This window comes from Sphaerodactylus townsendi, linkage group LG06 (genome assembly GCF_021028975.2).
Source record: "Sphaerodactylus townsendi isolate TG3544 linkage group LG06, MPM_Stown_v2.3, whole genome shotgun sequence".
NCBI lineage: Eukaryota > Metazoa > Chordata > Lepidosauria > Squamata > Sphaerodactylidae > Sphaerodactylus > Sphaerodactylus townsendi.
In genome coordinates, this window is record NC_059430.1 from 43,958,899 (window position 1) to 43,968,767 (window position 9,869).

The window sequence follows — 9,869 nt, forward strand, 5'->3', positions numbered from 1 at the left end:
CGCTAACTTACGAGTAAGCCCCGCTTCCCAGCCCAGCAGCCAGGATGCCAGTTTTTCTGGCATCCCAACTGCTGCGCAAGAAGGGGAGCCGACGGCAGCCCCTCTTCGCAGCCCAGCAGCCGGAACGCCAGTTTCTCTGGTTTCTCAGGCTCCCAGTTCTTCCCTCCCCAGCTGGGGAAGACAGGACTGAGTGCCCCAGTGGCCAGCTCAGCTTTTCGCCTTCTTGAAGGCAAGAAGCAGAGCCAGCCTTCGGGGCTGTAGGGGCACCCACCCACTCCTTCCCTCTCCAGCTGGGGAAGGGAGAACTGGGCGCTCTGGTGGCCAGCTCAGCTTCTTACCTCCTGCCAGAGGCAAGAAACTGAGCCGACCACCAGGGCTGCAAGGGCTCCAAGTCCAATGGCCAGCTGAGCTTTGCGCCTCTGGCTGAAGGTGAGGAGCTGATCAGGGCGCCAGGCACCACGATCTGCAGACAGTTCCTAGGGACTGGCAGCCGGCTGCAGGCCACATGCCCGGCTCAGCTCCTCGCCTCTGGCCAAAGGTGCAAACCATTTGGTGACATGGGGAGCAATTCAGTGCCCCCCACATGACCAAAAGGCATGTGCCTGGCAACATGGGATACCCCATGTCCCTTGGGCCATTACGCCTCTACTTGCCTTGAAAACCCTTCGGGGTCACTATACGTCATCTCTGACTTTGCACCACTTTCCACAAAATGACCCAATCTCTAACCATCATATACTTCTCTCAACTACTATTTTTACCCAGCATGCAAAGCATTTCGATAAACTACTCACATTCATAAATGGGCCTTGAAAACAAATGAGTGCATCTGAGTGGAAGTTCCTTATGCTGGGCTTTTTGGACTCAAGACCTGCTGAAGCTGTTTGGGAGCTTGTACTGGCACAGCTTGCTGTTGCTGCACCCCAAATAAATCCTTCAAAGTGTCTAAATTGATCAGTAAAGTAGAATTTCGGGGTGGGTGTGTATTCTTTTTTTCAAAGAAACTGAAAGCCCTGAAAATGTTTTGCCAAAGAAACCTATTCTGCAAAGGATCCCAAAGCAAGAGTTTAAATAAAATATTATTATTATTACTCTTTCCAGTGAGGGTGTGTATGTATATATGCAGAAGTGACTGAGCAGTTGTTGAGAATAATCCTAATAAAGGAGCAAAACAATTCTCATCCTTGGATGAATTCAGAGTTTTTGCCAGCCCTTCAATTCCCCATTTCTCCCCAGCTAGTGTAGCCAAAAATTCTAACAAGGAGATTGCTAGCAAAACTTCAAAAAGATACTGTGCTGCAAGCTGAATGGAGTCTGGCCATGTGAAGGAACTGCTTCTACTCTGTGGCAATAGTATTATTATTTTAAAAAGATAAACTTCTAGAACATTTAAAATAACCCTGTACAAATAAATACCCACATCTTTCGAAGTACAAGATCCTGAGCATGTGGTGTGGGAGGGGCACACCAAAGCCAGGTCACAGAAATAGATAATTTATCACAGAACAAGAATGGTGTGGTGCTATATGTTCCAGACAGACCAATTCCCATCCACTGCTGAGAGCATCACTAGGATTCAGGTACTTTTAAAGGCATGGCCTTTAATACCTAATTATTGGCCTCATTTAGCTTGGCAAAATACAGGCTCTGGTAGCATTTTCTTCCTTGGCTGACTACAGTTCCATCATGGCCACTCTCTTTATCTAGCTCAGTGCTGTGAGAGTCAAGGTCCTACACGATGTTTCAAATTGGAGATTTGGAAATTGGTTCCCATGTACTGCTGCAAAAACTCTGTGTGTAAAATAAAACAAGAGTCCACTGGCCCCTTAAAAGACCTTGAAGTGTAGGTGTATGTACAAAAAACGCAACTCACACTTCCATTTTTGGGTTGGGACATTAAATAAGCAATTTCAGAGGCATCCCCCTCAAAAAAAAGTATATCTAATGTGTTGATGGTCTGCCCTGTGTAGGCATCAAACCACAGAAGTGTTGACAATTCACATTAAACTGGCCCAGCTCTTGTTCCCATCAGCCATATGCAATGACTGAGTTTCACTGTCTTGGAGCTGTGGGGATTGGGGCATGAAAAAATCCTGACTCAATACAACGGTAACATTTAGAAAAGAAAATAATGCTATATTGTAAGTATTAATTTCAGTCCTTGTCACTGTTCGCCAAACTTTTTTGCAGGAGTGAAGAAGTTGGCCTTTAAAGGTGATGCTGACTCCCTGATATCCCAGAGCACTGATGTTTTTCTCTTCAAGGACAATGCTTTCCTGTTCTCTAAAAGTTCACAGATTTCATCCATGGGTCTTACACAGGCTTCCAGGTTTTCTGCCAGCTTCTGTACTTTGGCCTTGAGAACAACATGGCTTACTTTTGTCACCTCTTTTGTGTATTCTGGGACCAGGAAGCCCCGCGAGCCACAGAAGACCATGAAGCAGACGGAATTGTACAGTGAGAGTGAAGCGTTTCTTTCAGCCTGCAGTAAAATAGGGTCTGTTGGGCCTTGACTATGGTGTAGGAATTCCAGGCAGTTCATTATTTCTCTCATCTGGCTGTGACAGGTCACTGCAATCTCCTTCACCCTTCTCACCTCTCGAGAATTGGCCAGAACTACTGAGATATCGGAAGTCACAGTGACTGCTCCTCCTGCAGCGGCCACTCCTAAACCCACACCAGAAGCCAAAAGAGATGCTCCTAGTGTAACGGGGCTCAAGGACAGTCCCACAATGGCTGTGATGGTTCCAGCCACGCTTAAAGAACTCCCTGTGAGGTTGGCTAGCAGTGAGCATCTGTGCAGTTTGTTGAGTCTGTGTGAAATCTCACGAAGGTTCTTGATGCACTCACGGAGCCTGTTTCTCTGATCCAGCAGTATATCATGGAAACGATCTGTAGGATCAAGAGTGTAGGAAAAAAGATTGCCCTCCATGACCTTGACAGGAAACAGAAAAAAAGAAGGGCATTTAGAAAGGGAGTCATGCATTCTGGAAGCCAACCCATCTTGGGGATTAAAAAAATCCTTGTGCCTTAGTGTGGTATACATAGTACAATGCTCTTTCCTGGCGCTAGATTTTTGTCTGACATATTTTGCTCTTTGGAAACTGAATGCACAGCTACATTGTCCAAAAACACTGAATTTAAGTTCCTTTTAGGTTTCTTGGAACAACTATCCAGTTTTGTTCTGCCACTGAGACTTGCCTTTGCAGGGGCATCTGCAGCCAATTGTACTCTATCTGAAGTCCTGAGTTCAGAACTTTGCACACTCTCAGAGGCTATGACTTCTTTTGGTCTTTGCTTATAGGAAACTGAAGCACCAAGCATCCTCTCATCCCTGCACGATGCTAAGTGACCTTGTACTCTATATCTAATTTTCCCAACCAAAGAGGGTTGTTGTGTCCCACCATTTTGGGTAACAATAGATACAACCCGAACATCTGGTATTTGGCGTCCTCTTTCTAGTGAGCAGCTAAGACATAAACCCTCATCCTGTTGATCACTAGCATCTCTCTTTCTAGAAATGTATCCACATGAGATGTCCCTGGCCAACAATATGGTTTCTCCATGAGGTAACTGAATGTACATAGCTGCGGCCCTTCCACAGCCCTGGGGCTCTCCTCAGGAAAAAAACCCGGGAACAGAAACATCTTTTAAAAAATAGTCAATATGATCAGCACCATAAATGTAGCTGTTGTGCCAATATTATCACTGTGTTTGCATGAAAAGTGTATAAATGTTTGCTTCATCCATCATCTGAGGAAGGCAACCCCCCCCCCCCACACACACACACACACATAGACCATTGAGCATGACTTTGGGAGACCACTCAGTGCTGAGGAATGAGACGAAGACCCCCAAGTTCAGTATTTCCTCAAGAACATATTAGTTTCCTATCATAGGTCTCTTTGGGTATATAACCCTGGAAGGCAGAAGTTTTTCATCCAAGGAATTTTGGCTACAGTGCATGAAGACAGAGGTAGCCCTACAATGAGAAAAGGTGAGGTGACTTTCTCAGATGACAGGTGTGGAGGGTCATTTAGGGCTGCATAGTGGGAAATTGATAGATCTAAGCTACAGTGATAGCTGTATAGATCTAAGCTACAATTTCCTTCCAGGAAATTAATTTCAGTGGGGCTAATGCAGGAGATATTCTCGGTACATTCTGCCTTACTCATATAATGGAAGTTCAGTTTTTGCAAGAACAAAAGTGACTTGATGCCTATACCATTCCCTTTCAGTTCCATTCTCCTGTGCCCTCTACACTAAAAACTTCATTTATTTATGGCTGTCTCATATTTCCTCAAAGAACGTAAAAAGTGAATTCCAGCCCCCTTTTGCAAGTATCCCATTGAAGTGACCTGCGTTTATCAGGATAGGCTGGGTAATTTTCCCAGATCGCTATTTTTAATGCAAACAAACTTCCTCTTCATATTAATACAACAGTAGCTTTCCAAAAATGGTGCTTCTCTATGTGGAAAAAATAAAATAATATTCGGGCACTTGCATTGACTGCCTGAATGTTCTTTTACTTTTTTCTTTTTCAGTATGTTGCTATTCTGCATTTCTGAAAAATGCTTCCCTGGCTGTCATTTTTTGGTACTTTTGAGACTCTTTTTAAGACCAAGCAAATCTAAAGCTTTCATGACTGAAACTGACAGGTTATTGTGGGTTTTTTGAGCTGTGTGACCATGGTCTTAGTTCCTAATGGTTCACTCACAGATGCGGGCAAAACATTAGGAGTTAAAATTACCAGACCATGGCCACACAGCCCAGAAAACCCACCTACAAGCAAGTCTCCTGTCTCCATATCCAGTGTATGCAAGCACTACAGTTCCTATCTAATATCGCAGATTCATGTTTGACAGTCCCTCCATGTTTTCACTGCACTACAGCTTGCCACATGGAGAGAAGGAGTGTTCAAGAGCTCCCCAAGAGCTTCAAGAGGAGCTTCAAAAGGAGAAGAAAAGGTAGGCAATTTAAGTTAGTAACCAGTTTCATATACTACAGTGTAACTGGAAGCTTGCACAGCTTCTTTCTCAAGTTCTCCTCATGAGTAGAAGAGCTTGTGTGGCTTAGGGGATAGATGGTGGGACTAAAAGTAAATACCGGTAGATAAATGCAAAATACATATAAAATGCCTAGTTCTTTTTAGCAAATGAGCCTTATCTAATATCCCATTGTAATTTGCAAAATTAGACTTATATAATGATTATCATATTCTAATTAATGATCAGCTCAGTTTCAATCCTAGGGATACTTTTTGGGGAACAAGCCTCACCTTTAATGTGGGGTTTACTTCTGAGGAGATCTGCTTAGGATTGCTTCCTTTATCTGAGTAACAATTTGCCTCTTGGCTCACCTTTCTACAACTCTGAAAAATATATATTATTTGTTCCAAAAAAGGAAATACAAAATCTTTATTCAATATTCATGAGAATGAGCTTTGAACTTTATGAAATTTTGAAGTTCATTGATCGCTTGAAGTTACAAAACACCATCATTAATTATTTAAAATAAAGCCATCTAATAAATTATATGTATGTTTGAAACTGACTTTATATTCAGCTGAAAAATCAGAATAAAGTGGCATAAAAGTCAGCAACCTTTTAAAGCAAACTCAATTTTTTTATACTGATCAGAAACAAAAATATTAGATCCAAGTAAAAGTAGCTAGGTAAGGCTCCAAAGTATTCTTAAGCAAAGCAAAAAAATAATCCACCTACCTTTCTTGTCATATCAGCGTTCCCACAAGAAAATGTCAGGCTGTTTCTGGACAAGGCCAATTTATACTCCCACCCCCTCCCAGTCCTATTGCCCCAGTGGGACTGCTTTGCATCATACCAGGAATTTGTCGTTTCCTGACCCACACTCACAGTTTGGCTTTCAGAAGGATGTGACACACTGGAAACTGACCATGGGGACAGAGCATCATGTGTCACGTTCAGGAAACAATACTTCCAAGTGAACATTGTGTGTTCACTTTTCCTGAAGCACATTTACCAAATACGTTCTATTCCTGACACTAAGCAGATGCTGTCATATCCCAAAAGGAATACACAATCCTTCCCTTTCTTGAAATAACTGGTGACGTTATGCATTATTTCTCAAAGAAACCAGTGCCTGCCAGCCAGGAGACTGATTGACTGAATTCTTACAGTTGTATACAATTGTCAAGAAAATAAAGTATGATCTCAGCCATCTATCAAATTTACTTAGTCTGTTTCTTTCATAAACAGAACTTTTATAGAGATTCTGCTCTATGCTTGGCTGAGGCATGCAGGAAGCAAGAAAGCAAGTTGTTATTGTAGTTATCAACAGTGCCATCCTAAACACTACTCAGAATCCTACCAAAGGCTACTGAATGAGGTTTACTCCCAGGAAAGTAGTCTTAGGATTGAATTGTATCCCGTTTACTTCACTGAACTGTAAGAATTCATGGCTGATGAGCAAGGATGTAACAACTGTCAGGATGCATGGTGGCCATTTTAAATTTTAACTAGTGATTTGCCATGCTACAATAGAAGCCAGTGTGACAAATCGGGGGGGGGGGGGTGGTTGAGTTTATACTGTGGCAGCAGAGCATTTTTCTGATACCTTGGTTTGCTACAGATGGATGGTAGTGCACTTACGTGGGCATCACTTCAACAAACAATTAATTTCAGTGCCATCTGAGATTAACTAAAACAACTCTCTTTAGATCCCATTAACTGATAATAAGCCAACTTATACAAGGCATAGTATGTAGTACACGAAGGAGAAAGCAAGTGCACTGGAAGAGATGCTTACAGATCAGAACTCCAAATGACATGTGCAGCATGGAAAAGGGAAGGCACCCACTGGCTAACCAACCTGATTGGGTTAAATTCCTTCTTGAACCTAACTGGCAGTCAATCAAACCCCCTCCAAAATAACCCCACCCCAAAGAAAATATCTTTCTTTTTAAAAAATCATTTTCCTCCATCTTCCTCACTGAATAATGATAGTCTTGCCCTGTATTTTTGCTCCATTTTCCACATGACATACTTTCCCCTTCATGGTCTTAGGACTATTGATGGTGCAAGGGTAGAGATGAGAAAAAAATAAAAAAGACAGAAACCCTGCAGTCCACAAACAGGGAAGAGCAGCAAAACAGAAGTCACATGGAGAGAAAGAAAGAGAAGGTTTCCAGGCAACAAAGTGAAAGGGGGAATGTAGCCAGAATGGGACCATATTGCACTCTTCCCCATCAAATATGGAAGCAGCAGGAAATAAAATTAAAAGGAGACATTCTCGGAGGAAACCTCACAATCTGCAAAACAGAGGTAGCATAGGAATGAAGAAAGAGAGGATTGCTGGGCAGCAAAGTGGTTGGTTGATAGTAGCCAGAACCGGACCATCTTGCACATTCCCTCAGCAACCACACCTTGTAAATTTGTACCTTGTTTATATTATAAGGCTAAATAACGGCAGCCACGTGCCTGCCACCATCAGCAGAATTACTGTGATGTCATAGAATGTTTGCCACAGCATCCAGAATAGAACAAGTATGGGAAAAGAAGTATACACATTCCAGATTGACTCACCAATCTGTTTCTAGGGCTAATGAGAAATAGCATTGCTATTTCTCTTTTGCAGAACTCACATGCCTTTGACAGTTGTATGATAACAGGCAGGTGTTTACAGGTATATCTTTCTCCATCATTGTATCTCTGCAGCCTATGCAGAAGTCCCATCAGTGTCTCTCCACCTGATCACCGAATAGACTGCAGGGGACAAACACACAGAGAAAGTGCCCGAGCATATGCTCCCTTCCCATGATCAGCAATGCTGGTTGTGCAATGTTGCCGATCACTGAAAGAGTGTGCGTGCGAGCACTTCCTCTAAACATCTGCCCCTTCTAACCACTTTGTGATTTTATAGAGGTGGAGCCAGGCTGCATTTACCTGCTCTCCTTTCTTGTGTAGTAAATGAACACACGAACAGGAAGTCTCCGCAGAGCTCCTGTCTTTCATGCAATTCTTAAACATACTGACATCTTACCAAGAAGACAATAGCAACCCTAATTAAAATAGGGTAGGGTGGGCTACAAGAGATTATGGAGAAGCACATATTCTCCTTCCTTGATCTCCTGCTGTGTGGCATGTTCCATACACTAATTCAGTGGTTCTCAACCTGGGGGTCGGGACCTCTTTGGGGGTCAAACGACCCTTTCACAGGGGTCGCCTAAGAATCTCTGCATCAGTGTTCTCCATCTTTAAAATGGATAAATGGTAGGGTTGGGGGTCACCACAACATGAGGAACTGTATTAAAGGGTCACGGCATTAGGAAGGTTGAGAACCACTGAACTAATTGGATGCTGCTTGCACTGTACAATCCGTTGCAAGATCTCACTTCTGCTGATTCAACACAAACTTTGTGGGTTCAAGTGGGCTCTTTATAAACTGAGGAATTAAATTATGGTTTGCCATTTAAGATAAGGGATAAAATTGCCGCTGCCAAGCTTGTTAGATTTACAGATAGACTTCAAAAGGAAAAAACAGTCACCACTATTGATACTTATTCTTCATGGGTTTAGAATTAAGTAGCTTTTTAAAACATGAATCTTTTATTATGCTAATGCCTGACTGATATTTTACCAAATGGTTTTAAATTAGGAGATAAGAAATTGCTACTAAAAGGGAAGAAATTGATTTAGCAGCTTTAAAATGCTGGGTTTAAAAGAAAGGACTTTATTTGGAATGTTGTTAAAATAATATTTGTCATCAATAGGCTTTGCTTATGCAGTTAATATATTAAGCAATTCATTGGATAAGTACTAAATTGTAAAAATGGGGGGAGGACGATTACAGGCATATTTTTGTTGTCTGTAATTTGGCAAAACAGAACTTTTCCCATTTTATGTATTGTCGATGGCTTTCACGGCCGGTTTCAACTGGTTGTGGGTTTTCTGAGCTGTGTGGCCGTGGTCTGGTAGATCTTGTTCCTAATGTTTCACCTGCATCTTTAGGGGTGTATCACAGAGAGAAGTCAGTTACACACTGTGTCCAGTTTTCCCGTTCTGTTTTTTAAAAGAGAATTTAATTATGAAGAATTTAGACTTTTCAAATATAGGCAAACAAGTTAGTGCATCCCTAGAACTTGATTGCTTGCAGCCAAAAGACATTGGTTTTGTTGGCTTCCATGCGTGGTAAAACTTCACCTGTGATTCACAAACAAAGGGAAACACAAACCAAACCTATAAAATAAACCATGAACCAAAGAGTTAAGAAAAGCTGAGAGAATATTAAAACCCTCAGTATATACAAAACAATTTTCTTACCCTGTGCCCTCAAGAATTATAGTAAAAACATTCACATCCATTTAAAATTGTGGAAATTCAATGAAAACATAAACCCAGAAGTTACATCTCCAGTAATGCCTGGCCTGATGGGTCAGGTCAATCTTGGCAACAGTTTGTGTGCTATTAGGTTAATCTTCATAACAGTTCATGTGCTATTATTGTGTTTTTAATGGTATTATTGGAGATACAACTAATCAGGTCTGGGAAGTAGAGCAAAATTCTCATCATGATGGAGCATTGCTTGATGGTTAAGTATTTGTACACACCATTAAGTTACTGTTGTTTGTGTTCATCACACCCAGTGCAAAAGAATTTCAGAAAGATGAGAGGGAGCTACTGTTACGTTATCCCTGGGAATAGCGAATGGATCAGTATGGCACAAATTCTGAAATGAATAGGCTGGGAATGAAGCCTGCTTGGAAATGGCACACTGCCTGAAGAGGCCTAGTTTCTCTAGTCCCAGAAAGTATATGAGTAAGCTGTGGTTGTGCAATGAGAAACTTAGTCTGCATAAACTCAGAGGTACTCTGGTAATTATTGAATAAATAA

At 41.9% G+C, this 9,869-nt stretch overlaps 1 protein-coding gene across 1 annotated transcript; it reads right to left on the reverse strand.

Moving 5' to 3' along the window:
- Positions 1–1,349: 1,349 nt before the first annotated feature.
- Positions 1,350–5,743, reverse strand: APOLD1 (apolipoprotein L domain containing 1). Its single transcript, XM_048499185.1, has 2 exons — positions 5,724–5,743; positions 1,350–2,935 (listed from the first exon to the last, which is right to left on the reverse strand). The coding sequence occupies exons 1-2, from the start codon at positions 5,733–5,735 to the stop codon at positions 2,165–2,167; spliced, it is 783 nt and encodes a 260-aa protein (XP_048355142.1). The 5' UTR covers positions 5,736–5,743; the 3' UTR covers positions 1,350–2,164.
- Positions 5,744–9,869: the final 4,126 nt, after the last annotated feature.